Raw genomic sequence first — 21,038 nt, forward strand, 5'->3', positions numbered from 1 at the left:
TTCTAAAATTTTGAAGAAATGTAATGACAACATATTTCTATTGAAGATTGTAAAATTTTGTAGCTATGATTTATTTGAAGAGAAAAATTGGAAGACGACAGTTAAAATTTACTTTTATAAGAGTAATTCAATGACGGTCGTTTCTGCGCTTGATCGGGATTTGTGGGTTTTTAGTGAACAATCCACTATATAGAAAGAAACTTTGCACATCAAGCAATAATTGTGATACATTTATTTAACTTTGTCAGGTACACAGCAGTTTAATAGAACTGTCATTTTCAAAGCTATGGCTATGGTCTTGAGAAAAATCAAAGAATGAATGAATGAATAATTTCTTTTTTGTTCCCGACGTCTTCGTCATCTCTTGTTTTCGGCCTTTTTGTGTCTTTCATTTTGGTCGGTTTTTTACGTGTGTTTAGTGACGCCGAGACGTATTAGTTATGTGTCTTGCCGGAGGAAGAGTAACATTCGCAACGAGGTCGCCACAGATTGCCAACATAAACGCCACCTATATTTCTATATGTAATACAAGTTCAAAAGAAATATTTTATTAAAGGATATATGCTTAATTCGAATAATTTTCTAATATATAGTAAAATTTTAAAAATAATTAAGATGTGAATGTAAACTTAATAAATAGTATTAAGTTGTTTATGGATTATTATTTTGCACAATATTTTTATACGTATTTATTTTTAATATATATTGCAATAAAAATGAAATAATTACATAATTCAACTTGAAAAATGTTTCATTAATATTTTTCAGATAAATCAAAATTAGTAAAATCTCTATAAAAAAAGAAGTTTTGTATATTGACTATCGATTTCTATGCTTATTTGTACAAAGTGTATCATTAGAATCCTAAATATGTTTTATACATATTGCATCATTAGAATAGTAATGATAGGAAAGATCATCGAAAATCTTTCATGAATTTAACATTTTTATGAATAAAAAATTATTGATATTTCTTTGTCGTTCTATTATTCATTTCTAGGTATTCGATGTATTTTTATCTTTTTTCGCGCGTAAATTCTACGTTTGCCGTGTAATGAGTAGAAGAGAAAAAGAGGAGGGGAAGAAGTGAATATTAAAAACATAAATAAGAAAAATATATAGGATTAACGCAGTATCATCCGGCGATTCACAATGGAACGTGCCATAATGAAGTTGTATCGGTTTAATCTTGACAATATATTTGATTAGTGTGACGTTCGTAATGCCTTTAATAGGATTAGAAGACACAATGAATACCATTAGATAATATAGTCATGTTGGGCAGTACTGGATACGATCAATTGATAGTCTGTTCGACATTGTTCTTCGCATAGCGCACTGGGAAGCGTCTTATATGCTGCTAGCAGACGACATATGCTTTGGATATCGTTGATACAAAAACATATTTGACGATCTTTTAATAATTATTATTAATAATTGGTTCCTACGAAATGTCATCGCCAACACAAGTGGTTAGTAAATATAATGAAAATATTTTTCTCATTCCATCAATGTTTTCATTACGCTATATTTATATCAGAAATATAACGCATAAGCAATTTCAGTTGTGTCTTTCTCTTTCATTGTTATCAATCAGAAATATAACAAAGAAAAAAACGTTGGTTTGAAAAATGAAATTTGAAAAAATGATTCGTTTTTGTTTATTGTGATTATGGAATTAAAATTTAATATTTACGTTTGAATAAAGTTATTACAGCGATAAATGTGATTTATTTTTTTAGAATATAAATAGAAGTTTGCTTTCTCTTTCTCTCTTTCTTTCTATCTCTCTTTTCCTTTGTTTGTTATTTTCTTTGTCTCTATGTTATCATACTTGCACATATACTACTTTATTTAACATATATCATTATATCAGTTTGATAAATTTAATCTTGTTTACTAAAGACTAAAAGTTGTCTTTTTTCATTTGCTGTTTGCAATTAAATATAATTATACTATTTATACTTTTAGGAAGAACCAAATATGTCCTAAATTATTGTTTTTGTTAATTATAAATATTGTACGAGTATAGAATCCTTTATGTTGCAGATAAAAAGTGTTGGCCCAAAATTAGTTCCATTTTTTAAAAGTGTGTCTGTATATTTTGTACTATTAGCAGAGCAGCCGTCTTTATTAACAGCATGCTTCAAATGTTTGCCAATAATAAGTCTTATCATATTTGTTTTGTTACATGGAATTAGTTTATCCAAAGAGTAAGTTTGATATAATTTCATATTGCATTTATTTATAAAATTATATTAATTGTATCCAATTGTAAGTAAATAATTATTTATTATATAAGCATTTGTATAAATATATGTATATATATTTTTATAATTTACAGGTATACCTTTTCTAGACGTATTTTAACAGGTTTAGTCTTCAGTTGTATAGGAGATGCTTTGCTAGTATGGCCGAATTGTTTCATTGCAGGAATGTGCATGTTTGCTATTGCTCAAATCATGTACATTTATGCATTTGGTTTTAAACCGATAAATTTGGTACTTGGTGCTATAATGTACACATTATGTTCCCTAGGTAAAAAATATCTTGATATTTATGCTATTAGCATAACATGGAATAACAAAAATCCTATGTTTCAGTCATATGTCTTTTAATGCCTGGTCTAAGTGGTATTCTAGTCATAGGTGTTCCGATTTATACAGTGTTATTAACTACAATGGCATGGAGAGCCATCTCACGAGTACAATTTTTTGGGGTTAGTATAAATTATTTCATTTCTAATAATAAATAATAATTATTTTAAAATTTAAAGAATTATTGATTTAGTTGAAATTTTTCTATAGAGTTCTATTCTATTTATCTCCAAGTGGACAATTATCTTTGTTGTGTATATATGCCTCTATTGTATCTTATCTCTATATGCTATTATCTGCAATTATAATTTATTATTGTTTTTCAGATCTTTCTAAACGAATATTTTAATTTTTATGATTTTCCAATATAGAAGCAATTTTTTCAACTATCTATATAGAATTCATTGCAATAAATCTAGTAATCCATTATCTTGTTACTTTTCATTAAGTGAAGAGTTAGGGTCACTTCAATTGAGTCAAATGTACATGTATGTATTAATAGAATATATGTTCAAAGTGTTTCTTCTTTATCACTGGTAATCATAAAAGTAGTCTTCCTACAGTTTATAATTTCATAATTTCAAAAAATCAGATTTTTCAAATAAATCTAAGTTAATTCATATTTTACTATCATAGTATCTGTGTTAAAGTATATATTTGTATTTTTGTTTATTAGGAATTATGGACATGGACAAAATTATGCAGCTGTGTTGGCAGTATATGCTTTCTAATATCTGATACACTACTTGGTATCCATTATTTTCGTAATCCTTTACCGTACTCTCAGGTATGTTTAAACATTTACTCAATTTACATTAGTTAAATAATCCAACAATTTTACTTTGCTTTCAGGTGTCTATCATGTTGACATATTACACAGCTCAATTAGGAATAGCTTTAAGTGCAGTAGATTCAAAAAATAATTACAATACTGTTGATAGTACAAAGCCTGTTGGTAAAATCAGAAAATAAAACAAAGTTATCTTTTAAAATGACATAGAAGAATAGGTGGCAATGAATTTTAGAAGTATAAAAATATTAAATTGATAGATGTAGAGTATATCTTTATAATTAGAGATATTACTTTAAATGTGGTAAAGTTTTTTTCTTTATTCTATAATACTATTAATCTATCACTGCCAATAATATAGGCATGAATTTATCTTCAACAACTCACTATATATACAGTGTCACTTTAGATATAATACTATATCACACATATAATGAAAGATGTATTTGAGAATATCAGTATATTAGTAAATGTATTTGGAAATACTTTTATCCACTAAATCGATGTAACTAATGCATCTATTGTTATACCTGCATGCACGTTTGTGCATGTGTAATCTAAAAATCGTTGATATAAAACCGTTAGATATGTTCATTGTTATAATAATAGCAAATATTTCTCTTAATGAATAATGTTACTCATTATGAGCTTAGTACGAACAATTCTTAGTTTAATAACAGTAAACATTTTTTTATCCTTTTAAAAAAGTATATAAACTTTGCACATACTTTCTCCTAGTAAAGTTGTTGTTATATATATTTTTATGAAAACAAAATGCTTATTATTCAGTTATTGATACTATAAAGTCATGTTCTTTCATGACAAGATCTCTATAATTATGTATATTCGGATACCATTTCTTCGGACCAATATCAATTGATATAGTACCATCTATTAGACAGTTGATTATATTTGCCTTACACTCTGTGTGTAATCCCTTCATGACATAATAATGAAAAACACTACATCACAACTCTAAATGTTACAATGAGTCTGTACATTTTAAAAAGAATTTTCTAAAAAGAAATGTGTCAGATATTTTGTATTCTATATGGCAACAAAATCATGTAATGTTTGTTCTATAGACATATGTAGAAACGAAAATAGAACAGATGATGACAGATTTTCTATATATAAAATATTAGTTTATTTAAAAGTGTGAACAGAAAATTGAAAAATTAATCGTTCAATGATAAAATTTATAATTATTACGATTTAGTAAATGATTAATTTGAATAGGGTTATCTTTCAATATTCCTAAACGTATGCTATATATAAATATTAAATTGTATTTGATGCAAATATTATTTGAAGTATGAAGAATGATTTTTAATGATTCAATATTTATATGTATGTACAACTTATGTACATGTATGTATGTATGTAATATTCCTATATGTTTCTAGCTTGCAATTAGTTACTGTGGTGTAATATATTTGTTGATATATCAGAGTATGTATAATGTAATATAATAGTTAAATGTATTTTGAATAGACAAGATGAGCAATATATTTTAGTGATAATAAAGCAGAAATACTACTAAGATTTCATACTGTACAAATCTACGTTTTAAACAAAGTCGTTAAGATTGTAATATACATACATATATATAATATACATATATATATATATGTATATATATATATATATATATATATATATATATATATATATTTATATATTATATAGTGATATAGCACTGAAAATTACAATATAATACAATGTTCATATCATCTATCTTTAAGTTTACTCTTTCACCTTTAACTGCTGTATAGTAGAGAGAGACACAATATCCAAGAAGGTGTAATAAATAAGTCTTTGTGAAGAATTCATAGAAACTCTTAGTGTTAAAAATGAATGTTATTACGTACACAATGTGTTATACAATAAATATGATTTCAAAAAATTAATTATGGTTAGAGGATTTATATAATTTTTAATCTTACAATATCTCTAAATGATCAAAATGTGACGTAAATACAGCGTGAAAAGCGTAATTTAATATAATAAGTTAGAGAGAAGAGCGTTGTAAACACATCTCTGTTTTTACCAAAATAACCTGGATGTTATCTACAAATGAAATATGCTTTGAATGTGCCTGTTATAACGATTCATATATGTATGAATTAATGTCATTGATAATTCGAAAGATATATGACTATCAGTAATCATTCGAAAGTTAAAGATATCGGTATGTTTATGTTATCAATTTCTTAGAAAATCAATTAAGAAAACGTTTAAATCCAACCGCCCATAATTTGACCGGTCGCTTTAGACTTTCCACGTAATTTTGTTGTAGCCACTGGAACATTATCTTCTTGCTGCTTTGAAGTCTTTGGTACTTCTTTATCTGTTCCCCCTTTCTTCTTTTTCTCTTCCTCTTCTTTTTTCTTTTTCTCTTCCTCCTCTTTCTTCTTTTTCTCTTCCTCCTCTTTCTTCTTTTTCTCTTCCTCCTCTTTCTTCTTTTTCTCTTCCTCTTCTTTCTTCTTTTCTTCTTCTTCTTTCTTTTTTCCATCATCTACATTTTGATCCTTGGCTGGCTCTTGGGTTACCTTACCTTCATCAGCTTTGCCAGATTTACTTGCTGAGGTTTGTGCCTCATCTGATATCTTGCTGACATCATCCTCTCTCGGATCTTCAGGTATTGGCGATGGAGTTCTAAGTTCTGCAGGCTTTCCATCTGGTGTTAACTTATCACCCTGTTTATCGATACTTCCAGCGCTCATTGATTTTAATATTCCTTTCTTCAGAGACTCTGACAAAATTAACTTTGGACGTTCACCTTCGCACATTTTTACCTTCACACTTGATCTTTGAGAGGAAGTTGCATTCTTCCCTTCTCCTGCTCCTTCTCCTTCTCCTGCTTCAGTTCCTGTTTCATCATTTTCATTTTTATTACCCTCAACAAAATTGGATTTACTCAACAAATGTTTTAATGTACATACAAATTGAGTATCTATATATTATTGACTGACCTTCCTTATCTTCAACTTCATCAATCTGCTTAATTCGTTTCATCATGAATTTGGCATAAGCGATTCTCGTCGTAGGCGTCACTTCGGATAGATTTGGATTATATTCGAGCAAACGATTAGGATCAAGAGAGGCTAAATCGGAATTTGCTTGACCCCGCATACTTCTACGAATACTCCGTCTCGTTTGCTTTGCGAATGCCTCATTCGAACTTCCTATTGGATCTTTAGCAAACGTGTTCTGTCGGACAACGGCATTCCAATCTTTCTTTTTACTACCGCTACCTTTACGTCCGATCGCTTTAGCAATTTGACTGAACACGTCTTTCGGTTCTTTTTCATTTGCTTGTATAACTGCATTCACGATGCCTTCTACTATACCAATCTGGAAATCCTTTTGCAAGCGACGTTCCATTACTCGACCCTTTTTACCAGATACTACGAACAAATATATATTAGTTTATATACCTAAGTATATATAGGATGGGACATTTAAGTTCGAATACCTAAATATTTTCGTTACCTATGGTTTTATGGAAGAAGTCCTTAGGACAAGATTATACTATTTAATAGGGCACATGTAGCGATAAGATAATTTGTTTTCCAAACTTATTTTTTTGAAGTGATTTCAAGGTATTAGGATTAAGGACTTCTTCCATAAAAGAAATAAGGGAGATATTTAGGTGTTCTCATTTAAATTCCACATTCTGTATAAATAAGTTTAAAATTTAACTAGTAAGTTTAAATTTTAACTTTAAATTAAAATTTTAAATAGTAGTGATTTTTAGTAAAACATTGTATACTAATTGCTACCAACATGCAGCGTCCTGTTTATCAATAGTCGGTGTTCGCATTCCATTCTGACGGAGAATGTCGATTAATTCATATCGTAATGTCGAAATGTCTTGTCGAATTTCCATGACATCGTCTTCCGTAATACCAAATTCATCACGTTTTCTTTGTTCCGCTGTCACGTAACGACGAATAAGTAATCGCATTACGGTGTCATGCCTGATCATTGCTTTCTCTCGAGATTTTTTCTAAAATACGAGTTTATAATTAGCAAAAACGTGTCCTTTAAAAATAATATAAATGACATGAGAATAAAATAAAGTGCAAAAGAATAAATATGCTTACGATCAACGACCGTGTAGGTCGTGAAGTTTTGCCACATTTAAGAATCTTGTCAAAAGTTTTACTCGTTGGAACCATATTAAACGGTGGTGGCACAGTGTCACCATCTTCAAAGTAACTCATCCAAAGATGACTTCGTGCAAATTTCCACTCTGTATCAGCCCTTTCCTAAAAATAACAAAATTGCGTTCATTTTTTCCTCCTGTTTCCTTCTTTATTAGGAATGGTAACACTTTTATTATTTTATAACAATACCGAAATGATCTGATAGGAATTAGACATCATAGCAATTAACATATTGAGTAATACAATAACGTTGATGACCGAATATGATCCAAACATAAGCAGAGCCCAGAATCTTGTAAAACTTTTTATTCCGGTTAGATCGAAAGACATCAAATCTACCATACCAAAACTTGCCCAAAATAGTGACTGTGAGGTTTCAAAAAGGCTAAAAAGAAAATAAATAAATACGTTTAGTAAATCATATTTGATTTTATTCGAAGGATTAAAAATATCTTTTTTATACTTAGCAAATCTTCGCCATATCGAGCAAGCTTTTTCTTGATTATCAAAATCCGGCAATCCGTTAGGCATATGATAACATTTCATCTTTTCCAAGTCAGCATAATACCACATTAACTGATTCATACCACAGCCAAAAGCGAATAGAACGAGAGTATAAATAAAGAAAAATTTAATAATATCTATTATCATTCTACCTAAAGAAATCTGTAAAGGTCCGAGATGTGGATTTACACTGAATATGTGAACGAGTTTCAAGAAACTGAAATATATAGACGTAAAAAAATTATATAGGGAAATTTGTACAATTTTTAGAAATATTTATTATGATAGTTGATAAAAAAATTTACCTAAATATCATTCCAGCGGCAAAGGCTCCTTCCGAGAGAAGCATAGGATCGAAGGCATGCCATTTATCCCTTGGATACCAAGGATCCTCTCCACTCCAATATTCCCTCTATGTAAATCAAAAAAATAATATCCAAGTACAGAGTCCAAGTTCGAAATAAATAAAAAAAAGAACAATAGAGCATAATCAAAACTGTACCTGTACTATAAACCAAGCAGTCATTCTCATACCTATCCATATAACGTAGAACGTATTTTGTATAAAGTCCACTATATTCCATAAATCTGATACATACTCGATTAATCCGTCTGACCATAATGATCTTATTTCTCCGATCACTAAACCTACGGTATTTATAAAAGTAACAATTAATTTGTGCTTATTGCCAAATGTATTCCTATAAATTATGTATCTTCATTATATAAATCACCATTTTTCCTGATATTTTCTTTTTTTCAAATCAAAATAAAATTGATTTACTTATTACGTAGATAATAACGCCAGATTCAACAAAACCCGGAATGCAACCTCGCTCTCGTCTCTTCCATCCAGCAAGTATTTCTCGCATCCATACATTACCAAATAATTCAATAACCAAATATTCAATCCGTTGAGATGCCATTCCGAGTAACACTGTAATTTATATCGACTTTTTCCTTATAAAACGTGTACGCGATAAAAAGAGAATTAAAATATTTACTTACTGAGAAAAAAAGCGTAAGATGAAGAATGACAAATAAACTTAACAAATGGTTTTTTCATAAACAAACCCATTTGTGAAGTAGGAGAGATCATATAAATTGTACTATACACAGGAAACATAGCACCGAGTTTTCCAACTTCGATTAGTTGACCGATCATACTTTTTCTTCTGAAACCAGGTAGACCATCGTACCAAATAGCTGCTAATAATTGTTGTACGTTCGGATGAGCTACGAACTGAAGAGCAAGAAAAATTAATCAGTATAAGATTTCTTTGAAACATTTTTGGAAAAAATGCACAATATTCAAAATATGTGAGTATTTATTAAATGAATTCTCTGGAAGGATGAGTCCTTTATGGTAGGCAACACCTTGCAAGTATAAAACATGCATGTATAAAAGAAAATATATTTAGGGGCTACTTCTGAGATGATGTTCAAATTTTCGGGAATGATGAAGAAGAACACAAGCATCAATATCATATAAAATACGCTACGTATAATCTTATAATCTACATAAACGTATATATCTTATCCTGGTATAATATAATGTAATAAGATAGTAGATAATACTCTAATATAAACAATTATGTTTTCTTATTCCATTTTGGCTGACGTGGTTTTGCCCAATAACTTTTGACTAAGGTATTTTCGGACCTAGATATCTTATTTGATATTAATGTTTATGTCTTTCTTCATCATCCCTAAAAATTTCAAACATTAATCCGGAAAAACTCTATGTATACGTTTACCTGCTTTTGCTTATATTTTATAGCTAGTTTTAGTCTTTCTAAAGTTTGTCGTTCTCCGGGTTCCCAATTATCTCCAGTAGGATTATAGTTAAGCATAATCTCTAATTCGTATGACGTACGTGCATGATCCAATAATGCAGTTGCAAAATGTTGCGTTTGCTCTCGCATTTCCTGAAAATATATTAAAATATTTAAACAAATCAAATTTATTCGAACAGAATTGAAAAACAGAATAGTTGAAAAAAAAATTACATTATACTCAAATCGGAATTCTTGTTCCATTCGACTGAGACGACGTAATTCCCATGAAAGTTCAAAAGCCGTTAAAAGAGGATCTCTCGAAGATAGAGCGATAAGAGACGGTGATGTTAAGGCTCTGTATGCGTTTATACGAGATTGTGAATGCCGAAGAGAGTCTTCCTCGCTCGAAATAACGCACTCGTCACAGCCACATCTAGTAAGTCGTAGAGCAATCACATTAAAAAAAACATTAGATATAAAAATCTTATAGTAAAGATTTATCTATCATTAAAAAAAAGTAACCTGGCATCGTGAGGTGTAGGAAGTGTCGCTCCTCGATCCAAAAGTATTTTCAGAATTTCATAATTATTTTTATGTGCTGCCAATACTAGCGGAGTTATGTCAGGAGTGAAATTAGATGAAGATCTATCTACGGCTTCCCAACTCTAAAAGAAATATCAATCTTGATTTATATTTCAAATATGTTACAAATTTGATTTAACTCGTTCTTGAACTTACGTAAGGTTGGCCTACAACATGGATTTTTTCTTCCCATTCTAATAAAATCTCCACGGCTTCCACATATTCTTCTTTGATGGCGTGTAAAAGTGCATCCTGTAATTTAATTCAATTTCTGTAATTAATGCAAAATATAATTATTGCTAAAAGTGTACGAAAAGATATTTAATTTTTTATTATTATAACCTTCACTTGTATTCCTAATTCCAGGAGCAATTTAATAAGCTCAATATTTTCATTTTCGATGGCTGCTATTAAAGCTGATCGATTTAATGGATCCACACAATTTATATTCAAAATATCTGGATTATCCTTATTTTCTTCTAATAACCTATTTAATATGATTCTCATTATTGATTTTTTTTATTATTGTAATTACGAACATTTGATTATTTTTCTATACCTTTTGACAGTTGCACAATCACCTCTTTCCGCACTCAATAGAAAGTGCTTTTCGACGGGTCCGAGAACATAATCAGGCGGTGGATTTAGCGATTGTACGGAGGGTGCTCTGGCTTCATTGCTAAGAAGATCCTGCTGTGATTCAGATGGATTCATACTTCACGTTCTGCAAGCGTTTCGTCAAAACATAACAGGATTCATTCGGGATCGTCGCTTCCTTGGCGATTGTTTATCTTGCGATTTTTTTTTTACTTTTTTTCTTTTTTAAATCTATTAGAACTGAAAAAATAGTTATCACCGAACTATCGAATCAGTATGTATTCTTACAGGCACTTTAAACAATTTTTACACTCAACGATACGAATTCGTTATCGATGACGAAATATTACTTAAACTCTTTTTATTCGATGCACCTTGTTATAAAAATTTTATTGATCCATGGGGACGTATTAAAACGATAACATACGAGGCAACACTTATGAAATGTACTGGTACAGTAAAAGCACGCTGAAGCTTACCGAAACCTTACATCGTTCAGCAGGTGGGGATCTCGACAGCGGATTAAGTACAGATATATAGAATGCAAAAGAAACACGTGTTTCTGATACTGATTTCTACCATTTCACGACATAATCATTTATATATGTTTCTGATCCGTGTTATATACTTCAGTAGATACAGATCGTAAAACTTATTTTTAGGATTAATGGAAAACTGGATCGGAAGAGGATAAAACGATTAATTTAATCCAAGGTCTTCGAATGAATTCGTTTCAATGAAGCTTCAACGTAATAACCATTTAAAAAAGTTTAATTTTTCCAATTTGCTCTTTCAATCAATGTGAATTCATATAATTTTTTTTTCGAAAGAACTTTCAGATATCTTTTATTATTTTATTCAACATGGATTATTTAAAACAATACAAAATATTTGCACGTATAAGTTTTATCCATGACATTTTTGAAGAGTACACGATTTTTTTATCTAAATCCAAATTTTCTCTCTTTTTCTGTTTCTTTGTCAATTTAAACATCAGAAAGGTAGGCGGATAATTATTCTTTTTTTCTCTTCTTTTTAATTATCTAGAAAATATTTAATTTCGAACTTAACCCTATGATATCAATTAAATTAATTTGGAAAACATACACTCATACCATTCGTAGTAATAATTTATTCGTGCTCGCCTTTGGAATAACTGCCTTCTCCCAAACTTTCTTTTCTTTCCACCAAATTCGCTGATATTCATTCGACAATAGTAACTCGATGCACGGGCGTCTCTCTCTACGAAAATGTAATCTAATTATATATTTCTTTCGGGCGTGGTTTTGAAATCAAGATCATCAAGATGAATTTGCATAAGCGTTCGAGCGTTGTGTCACATTTCGTTCTTGCTCAACACAATTATAAATAATTATACATAAATATGCATGCTGTGTATCCTTACGAAGGAATACATTGTAGATAATTTCGAGGACACGATACGAATACATACGTACTTTTCATAAGACGGTATAAACACCTTCTTTGTTGTATGATCTGAAGAGATGATGTTATCTTGAAATTTGTAAGATGTCGGAGGCGTCCAAGCTTTTATTTTAGCGTCGATACCGCTAAGAACCATAATAATTTCGTTTCAATTTTTTTTACTTTCGAAAAATGTTTAAATATTAAATTAAGAATACACCCCCGTCTCGACCTAAAAATTCGTCCTTTGGTTACACTTACAACATATACAAGAGGTTATAAATAAACAAACGATTGATTCTATATTGTTAAAAATAAAAGATTGAAATACGATACTATTTTGAAGATAAGAATTGAAACGTATGTTATTAAATTTAACGAAAAGAAGATTGATGGGAGATATAAAATTTTTTTCTCTTTCTTTTTTCTTTTCTTTCTTTTTCTTTTTGGAGAAAGTCATTTTTTGAAATGTTCTTTATTTCAAAGTCACGAATTACCACTAGGAAGGGTTGTAAAGAGAATGGGAGAGGGTAAGGTAAGCATGGTAGGAGACAAGTCACACCTCGTCTTCTCGCTTCATTCAGAAAAGATCATATGGAGAAAAGATAGTCTCCACGGACGGTCAAAGTCTTTCGAATGTTCGTCGATCGTGCGATACGATCACCATCGATCGTTCATGTACCGTGAAACAGCGTAAATATGTGAAAAGAAAAAAAATGGAAATAATAAAATCATATAATATAAAAGTAAAACTCAGCTGATCGTGTTAATTATATTATCTATAAAGGAGTATTATTTCATTGAGAAGTATTAAAAGTGAATCGAAGATAAGAATCGATCATCGACCGGTAAGAGCATTGTTATAAAAGATCATCAATGAAATCAACGTGCAATAGAGTTATTAGAAATGCAGGAAACTAAAGATTAAAAGTAGAAAGAAGAAGTTGATTTTTTTGAGAAAATATAATATATATTTTTCAATATAATTTCATTATATATACCATACATTACATATATATATTGATTGTAATAAATTAATAAATCATGGGAGAAACTATATGTCTTTATGGAAAAACGTCGCCGGATATAGAAAATTTTCTAAAAGGAACAACGCCATCCCGAACATGCGCGGATGTCGTTCTTTGTTGCTTCGGTGGTGAAAGGTTTTTGACGCATCGACTCGTTCTTTCAGCTGCTAGTCCTTACCTACAGGTTCGTTCTTTTTTTCTTGTCAATCTTTTTGTTACTTCATTAAATCGCGTTACATAATTCTCACACATTCGCATCGGCAGAGATCATTAAAATTTTTGGATGCCCTGATTATTATTTCAATTTTCAAGTACTATTCAAAAAAAAAAAAAGAAAAAGAAAAAAAATACGTAAAGAAAAAAAGTGGTATGACCTAGTATTATATTTCTTTCTTTGTATTCACCACAGAAAATTTTGGAGGCTGATAACAAATCGTCGAATCATCGAGAACCTATAACCATCGTATTAGCAGAGATCGAATCAACGGAATTATCGGCAATCCTCGATTTTATCTATACCGGTAGTACGAAAGTATCACGAGCAAGATTGAATGCATTTCTACGAACAGCTACAGTCTTACACATATGTCTTCCACCCCTGCCTGCTGCGATCATCTGCAATACATTTGATCGAGAGAATACATCGTATACCTTCGATTTCAAGGTTGGCCCAAGTCACCCACCGTATGAAGTGTCTTTGGACTTAAGTAGAGTCACTGAACATCCTCTAGAATCGCTTAAATTTCGAACAGAGGACTCTTGGGAGACACAATTGACGTCACTGAAATATTCAGACAAATTGGAATCATCTAACAAAGTAGATTACCCATGGATAAACAAGGATATAGTTTACTCCGAGGAAAGATGGTGGAAAACCGATCGACGTCGTCGCCACGTAGCGAATTGTGTGACGGCATCACCTTGGCGTCAAATCGTCAAACTTCATCATTCGCCAAAAGTTCGATCGAATCTGACGAATGGTCTCGTAAGTATCCTTTACTTACATCTTCATTCCTTATTTATCAATGACTATTGCAGAATACCGATAAACTAACGGACAAGTTGAAAGAAGATATAATCAGCGTAACTTCGTATGGTGTTCAATACGACGATTCTACCAAGCAACATTCTTCTTTCGAAAGTATCGTCGATTCCATCGATACGACGTACCTATCCAAAGAGGTTCGAGAAGAGAAGACATCAGGGAGAAAATCTGAAAGAGAAAATCTCGAAGATCCTCGTAAGGATCTTCGAAGGAACGAAAAAGAAGAGACGAAAAAAGAGAAACCATTTCGTTGTGCCGATTGTGGGAAAGAATTTTCGCAGTTGCGCAATTACAAGTACCATCGTAGCATGCACGAAGGTACACGAGAATTCGCGGCGAGTTGCCCGGAATGCGGGAAATACTTCAACGATCGTGGTTACCTTAGCTCGCACATGAAGATCCATCGTAATCGTAAGGAATACGCTTGTCTCGTATGCGGCAAGAGTTTCAATCAGCGAGTGGCTTATAATATGCATGCTAAGATACACACCGGTTTGAAGCCACACAGTTGCGAACAATGTGGTAAAGCTTTCTCGCGGAAAATGCTTCTTAAACAGCATCTCAGGACCCATTCTGGTGAACGACCCTATCGATGTCACATCTGTCAGAAGGCTTTTGCGGATAGATCGAACATGACGCTTCACACGAAGCTTCATTCTGGGTTGAAGCCTTATCAATGTAATCTCTGTTCCAAGGCCTTCACGAAGAAGCACCATTTAAAGACTCACCTCAACTCTCATACTGGATCCAAACCTTATTCATGTTCCAAATGTGGTCTCAATTTTTCCCAAAGTAGCAATATGAGAACACATTTTAAGAAATGTACGTACGAAACAAATTCCATAATTCTGATTGATAATTCGAGGAAGATGAAACTCTAATCGACAAAATAATCTATGCTTTATAAAAAGCAAATGTAAACATTTCGAAATCAATTGTATAACTTACGAACAAGACTAAAACAATTTTTTTATCTATATATATTGTACGTTTTTTCATTTTTATTATTCCACTAAACCCTTTTTCCAATAAATCGAAACGCGATATTTATCGTGAAAATATATTTTTATTAACAAAAAGAGAGTAGCATGACTCGGAATCACATCAAACACGGTACATGACCTTTCCCATGGCAAGGAAATCTCATAATTATCTCCTTAATCTTCTAGACTCTTAAACGACCGTCCATTCGCCTTATGCTTTTATCTTTAAATCTTTATTCTTAACTCGTGAATAAGGATAATCTCAGAAAGAGATATCAAGAGAGAGGCAGAGAGATAAAGATAATGAATGAAGATTCTAGAAAGGAATCTCGATTTGAATATAAATATTTAAAGTCAAAGCTCATATTTCGTCATATTTTTCTAAAATGAACTTTGTTTGCATGAACCCATCATGAATCAAAAAATTCAAACGTTTATATCAAAGTAACTAACGAATAATTTAATGTTAAAATTAGTATTGCTCTGACTTGATCTTCCAGACGGTTAAATGACCATCTATTCATTTTTATCTTGTAATCTTTCTATGTGGAAAGTATTATCCCTAGAAAAAGATGCACGGGAAGAGGAAAGGAAGATATTCGTATATGTACAAAAAAGAAGAATGAGAAAGAAGGAGAAAGAAGATTCTCGGTTAAAGAGAAAACGGAGCTGAATCTGTTATGTTATTATTGTTGAGTGTTAGCTTGACAACGCAATTATGTAGTCTCGTGATTAAGCCAGTGGTATATATTTTTAACTGTATACTCGAGCGACGTTAATCCAGTCCGAACGTGTAGCTGATCTTTCTCATGATCTTTCTTGCTTTGTGAGCACACATATCTCCGAATTCAATAAAACAAACGCTTAATTGCGAGCGATAATTAAGTGACACGAGAGGAGTGAGCTTCAAATGAAGCGGTTGAACATACGTATACATATACATATACGTATGTACATAAATATAATATGTATAAGTATACGAAGAAATTTGACCGAAAGCATCCTTTTGCGTCCTTTGATATTAAATTATTTTTGCTTCTATGAATTTCTTTCATTTTTCTTTTTCCACAAATGTATTATTATATAACAAATGCATTGCGTGATATAGACCGAAGTCGATTAAAACTATTGACGTAAATAAAATAAAAAGAAACAGAAATAAAAGAAAATAAAACTAAATTCGTCCTTCGATCAGTTGATGTTTTACATGTGGCCTTCATCACTCACCGAAAAAAAACCGGTTTCGTTATTTACTTTCTTATTTCCAATGCATACGCGTGATTCTTTTTATATCTTTTTTTTACTATCATCAGTGCAGGTATACAACGTATCTATCTCTGATTACTTTTACTAAAAATTTACATAATCATATATTATTCTAATTAAGAATTGGAATCGTATCGTAATTGGAATAATTTGTTAGCGAACTAATACACTGCAATATGACAAGCTGATCTCAAAATTATCTCAGAACATATTTTATATTCCACTTGTTTAGTACAAATCAAAATCCTTGATCTAATTTTCGATATATAATACATATATACATAATACCTATAATTTCCATTATATATATTGCAGATAAAATATTAGATAGATAAATTATATTATATATATATATATATATATATATATATATATATATATATATATGTATAAAACGTTATATAAAAAATATATATATATATTATTGTAGTATAGTTCTAATTACATCTGTTTTCAGAATAATAGATGGATAAAAGAATAATAGACGTCTTTTTATACCAATGTTTTTTCTTTTGTTTTAATAAAATGTTGAACTTACGAACACGTATTAACTAGCTACTGTGAACATACATCAATATTTTATTTATTCGTTATTTACTGTCTTAGAAATAATTAAAATAATGGCAAACTCGAACACAAATTCGTTTCATATTTTATCTGAAAAACTTAATTCAAAATATAATAAAAATTCGGACTCTAATTCGACCGTATGTAAAAATAATTGTTATTATTACAAAATATTATAATTCTCTATAATCTAACTTTGTTAAGATTAAAATTCGAGTATCAAGCAGAAGTGAATGCCTCTAACTGTAACTGAAACCATATAATAAATTACATTATCGAATATTGACCACATGCGATTATATACGGTTAGGTTAGGATAAATTTGTAAAGAACAAAGTAATTAAAGTGTTATTTTATAGGTAAAAGAATGTTTGCAATATCAATTATTAACACCATTTCAAACACTCGTTTGGGAATTGAAAAATACTGTAATGAAAAGTTATTGGAATAAAGAAGTTGGAAAAACTCATTATTTAGTACCGTATTTACCAATCGGTATGGATCCCCTAAAAACAACTTTCGGAAAAAAATTTAAATCTAGTATGGCCTTATATATAAAAAATATACTTTTATAATCAATTTTGTGCTTTCAAAAACGATTCCAAATTAATTCTATTTATCTTTAACCGCAATTTGATTAAACACATATTCTTAGAATAGAAAAAAAAATTTTTTAATTCTAATTTAGATCTAATTTAGGGTCGTTTTAAAAACAAATATAAGAAAAATATACTTATATGTGTATATACATACATGAGCATTTGTTTACTAGAGGCAACAATGGCGGATTTAATTAATCCTCCCAAAATTGACATAAAACCAATAATGCGCACAGATGTTAATTTCTGTAGATTTAAAGAAATAAGTCAAGAAGATGAAGGAACACAAATTACTAGAAAGTAATATATTTGTATATTTATAATTCGTGAAAGTACATGCACATTCTTTAAAGTCAAACAATTAAAACTCTGCCATTTTTGAAAAATATAGTAAATTACTTTATGCAATAAAAAAATTATCTATTTCACTTAAAACTATAGAAATACTTTCGCGTAGCATATTATATTTTGATTAACGTCTTAATCAAAATTAATAAAAGTAATTCTATTCACATAGTTATAATTGTCACTTTAACAAATATACATATTTCGGAAAAAAGAATAATGCTGATGTAGAAGGATCTCGAATTAAAAAGATTATACAAGGCAAAGATTATAATGCTACTACGTTAGTCAATTGTATTCAAGCAGATTTCTTAAAAGACACACAACTTCTTCTTGGACAAATAAAGTAATGTAAATAATGTAATTATTATAGTAAAATTAATAATCGAATATAATATAAAGTCAACAAAAGAAATCATTGAAATTTCTGAAGAAATCCGACAAAAAAATGTTTATCTCCATCAACTATATATGGTAAACCCTCGGCAAAACAAACAGATTCAGTAGCTGATTCACTACAAGAATCACCTATAGACAAAACGTTACTCTTCAAATGGAAATATTTACAATATCTGCGTAGCTTACGTAATAATCTTAAAAAACGTATTCCATATATCGATTACTTCGATATTTATGAAAATTTGGCTTCTTTGGACAAGGTAATGATATTTACACAATTACTTATAATTAATAATAGAATAAACAGTATATACATTTAAATATTTTTTAATGTATTTTCAGGAACATTTTTTCAGGGATATTTTTTAATATACATATTCACCTTCTTTTTTTTTCTCTATACCTTCTACATTTAAATTAAGAAATTTCTTTTCGCCACAATAGAAATAAGAGAAATTTTTATGTCAACCTCTACTGTTATTTTCAGGAACATACTGGTATCCTAACAGAAGAAGATGTATTTACAATTTTAGGAAACTATAATATCCATCCCGAAAGACGACTATTTGAAGCATTGTTAGATCTTTTAGAATTACGACAAAATGGAAAAATTTTTTATAATGATGTAGTGAATCTTCTAAACTGGAAATGTCCATTTCCCACATTGCCGATAACAAAAAGTACTAATATTTCTTTTTATAAGATTTGTGTATGTAATATTAGTTTTGAATAGTTATTCCATTAATAGAAATAATAATATATTTCAGAAAGTAAAGAAGATATATCATCTCTACATGAAAATGAAAATAAATCTTACATAACTCCATCTAAATATCATTTTTGTAATGAAAAATCGTATGCAAAGATTGATAATGCTTATGCTTTAATTTTTCCCAATATTTTTACAAAATATGGCTTGGATCATATAGATTTTTTCAAGGTATTGATCATTAAATTATAAACTTAAAACTATTATGTTCGTTAATATAAAATTATTCATATTATGGAACCCAAATATTTATAGCTTCGAAGTAAACATGAAATACGAAGTATATTTGAAAATATTGGAATTACATTTCCTGATAACACTTTTGATATACTCTGGGACAAAGCAAATCAAAAAGACGGTGCTGAGGGTGTATGTGTTGATACATTTAATTCTTTGTTAGATGTATCTACAAATTGAACTCATAAAAATATAAAATATCAAATATATTAATAATAACAATAAATAAAATACTTGTAGAAAATAAAATTACAAAAAACTTGGGTAGAAAAAATTTAATAAATTTCAAACTTAGATAATGTTCTATAAATTTTACAATATTTTACTAGGTTATTCAAACATATCTTTGATATTAAAATATGTAAATCTATGCAATTATATGATATTTATTCTATATATTTATATATATTAATACAATTAAATGTAGTCATTACAAAATCTATTTAATTTAAGTAATCTAAATTTAAATATATATACATATATATACGAGTTTTAAAAAGAAATATTGTGTACATACACCTCTATAAATTTTTTAATATTAATCAATTGGTTTTAAAAATTTTGGTTTTTTATTCAAAGGTTGATTAATATTATTTTTTATTTTTTTTGTTCTTTTAAATTTGTTCTTCTTTTTTCTAAGATTTATCCATTGTTTTACCATTTGTTCATCTGTTACATCTGCTTCTTGTTTTTTCTCCAATTCTATCTGCTTATCAACATTTTCTATTTCTAACAATTTTTCTAATTCAGGATTCATACCCTGGAAACTCAGTCTACCATCAATCAATTTTTCACAAAACACGTAACTGGGCTCAATGATAAATTTCTCTCTGAAATAGAATATGTTTTATATGTATATAATCACCTTAAAATAAGCATTTGTGTAAATTTGAATAGAAAAGTTATATTAGAATATATTAAAAAATGTATACGATTCATTTTTCATCTGAATTGAGAGTTGACCACTGAAATATTCTTCTCCTTCTTTCTCTATCATCTGTTTTTCAACTTTTTCTTTTGTCCTCTTCATAAACTATAAATATTTTCTTATATAAATATAAATATACGTAAAACACATCATATTATCGTAAAACACAATATTATTAAATAATACTGCATCGTTTTCAACAAATAGCACATGCAAGATTATTTCACTGTCATTATACACTACATTTGAATATAAAATTAAAATCATAAACAAAATTTAATATACCTTCATTTGTAAAATACTCTTTGATAATTTTGATTTAGTTGGATTCATTGTTATTGTTTGAAAAACACCTTGTTACTTGAATTACTTAATTGTTGTGATATTAACCTCTCTTTTTACGAATATATATTTACAAGGACTTACT

The 21,038-nt window shown here is 29.5% G+C and overlaps 5 protein-coding genes and 1 long non-coding RNA gene across 8 annotated transcripts; 3 read left to right on the top strand and 3 right to left on the bottom strand.

Annotated features, from left to right (window-relative positions):
• Positions 1-217: 217 nt before the first annotated feature.
• Positions 218-2,039, bottom strand: LOC124422211. The gene is made up of 2 exons (XR_006941810.1): positions 1,697-2,039; positions 218-516 (listed from the first exon to the last, which is right to left on the bottom strand). It is a non-coding gene; the product is annotated as an uncharacterized LOC124422211 (long non-coding RNA).
• On the top strand, positions 1,086-5,297 carry LOC124422210 (lysoplasmalogenase-like protein TMEM86A). The gene is made up of 6 exons (XM_046958340.1): positions 1,086-1,472; positions 2,050-2,213; positions 2,345-2,538; positions 2,604-2,719; positions 3,274-3,384; positions 3,450-5,297. Exons 1-6 carry the CDS (start codon positions 1,452-1,454, stop codon positions 3,567-3,569), a joined length of 726 nt encoding a protein of 241 aa, XP_046814296.1. The 5' UTR covers positions 1,086-1,451; the 3' UTR covers positions 3,570-5,297.
• Positions 5,229-11,486, bottom strand: LOC124422206 (transient receptor potential protein-like). 3 transcript variants are annotated; one of them, XM_046958333.1, is made up of 16 exons: positions 10,983-11,485; positions 10,766-10,910; positions 10,580-10,675; positions 10,364-10,506; positions 10,073-10,274; positions 9,821-9,991; positions 9,072-9,306; positions 8,848-9,000; positions 8,566-8,711; positions 8,369-8,475; positions 8,023-8,280; positions 7,749-7,944; positions 7,497-7,661; positions 7,177-7,399; positions 6,363-6,797; positions 5,229-6,259 (listed from the first exon to the last, which is right to left on the bottom strand). In XM_046958333.1, the coding sequence occupies exons 1-16, from the start codon at positions 11,135-11,137 to the stop codon at positions 5,625-5,627; spliced, it is 3,465 nt and encodes a 1,154-aa protein (XP_046814289.1). In that variant the 5' UTR covers positions 11,138-11,485; the 3' UTR covers positions 5,229-5,624. The 3 variants fall into 3 exon arrangements, with proteins under 3 accessions (XP_046814289.1, XP_046814290.1, XP_046814291.1); XM_046958334.1 differs by lacking the exon at positions 8,848-9,000 and having other exon boundaries at positions 10,983-11,486; XM_046958335.1 differs by lacking the exons at positions 5,229-6,259; positions 6,363-6,797; positions 7,177-7,399; ... (2 more) ...; positions 8,023-8,280; positions 8,369-8,475 and having other exon boundaries at positions 8,572-8,711; positions 8,798-9,000; positions 10,983-11,486.
• A 1,565-nt stretch (positions 11,487-13,051) lies between these two features.
• On the top strand, positions 13,052-15,467 carry LOC124422208 (zinc finger protein 570-like). Its single transcript, XM_046958338.1, has 3 exons — positions 13,052-13,657; positions 13,883-14,458; positions 14,512-15,467. The coding sequence occupies exons 1-3, from the start codon at positions 13,490-13,492 to the stop codon at positions 15,397-15,399; spliced, it is 1,632 nt and encodes a 543-aa protein (XP_046814294.1). The 5' UTR covers positions 13,052-13,489; the 3' UTR covers positions 15,400-15,467.
• Positions 15,468-15,913: 446 nt separating this feature from the next.
• On the top strand, positions 15,914-19,952 carry LOC124422212 (EF-hand domain-containing family member B-like). Its single transcript, XM_046958342.1, is given in 8 exon segments — positions 15,914-15,945; positions 17,681-17,874; positions 18,107-18,233; positions 18,451-18,624; positions 18,712-18,937; positions 19,165-19,357; positions 19,445-19,617; positions 19,702-19,952. Coding segments are annotated over 8 exon segments (1,281 nt in total). The 3' UTR covers positions 19,864-19,952.
• Positions 19,953-20,236: 284 nt separating this feature from the next.
• LOC124433015 (M-phase phosphoprotein 6) lies at positions 20,237-21,038 on the bottom strand (the record flags this gene model as incomplete). The annotated part of the gene is made up of 3 exons (XM_046982505.1): positions 20,897-21,038; positions 20,616-20,716; positions 20,237-20,513 (listed from the first exon to the last, which is right to left on the bottom strand). Coding segments are annotated over exons 1-3 (426 nt in total), but the record flags the coding sequence as incomplete, so codon positions are not given.

Source organism: Vespa crabro, chromosome 2 (genome assembly GCF_910589235.1).
Source record: "Vespa crabro chromosome 2, iyVesCrab1.2, whole genome shotgun sequence".
Classification (NCBI taxonomy): Eukaryota; Metazoa; Arthropoda; class Insecta; order Hymenoptera; family Vespidae; genus Vespa; species Vespa crabro.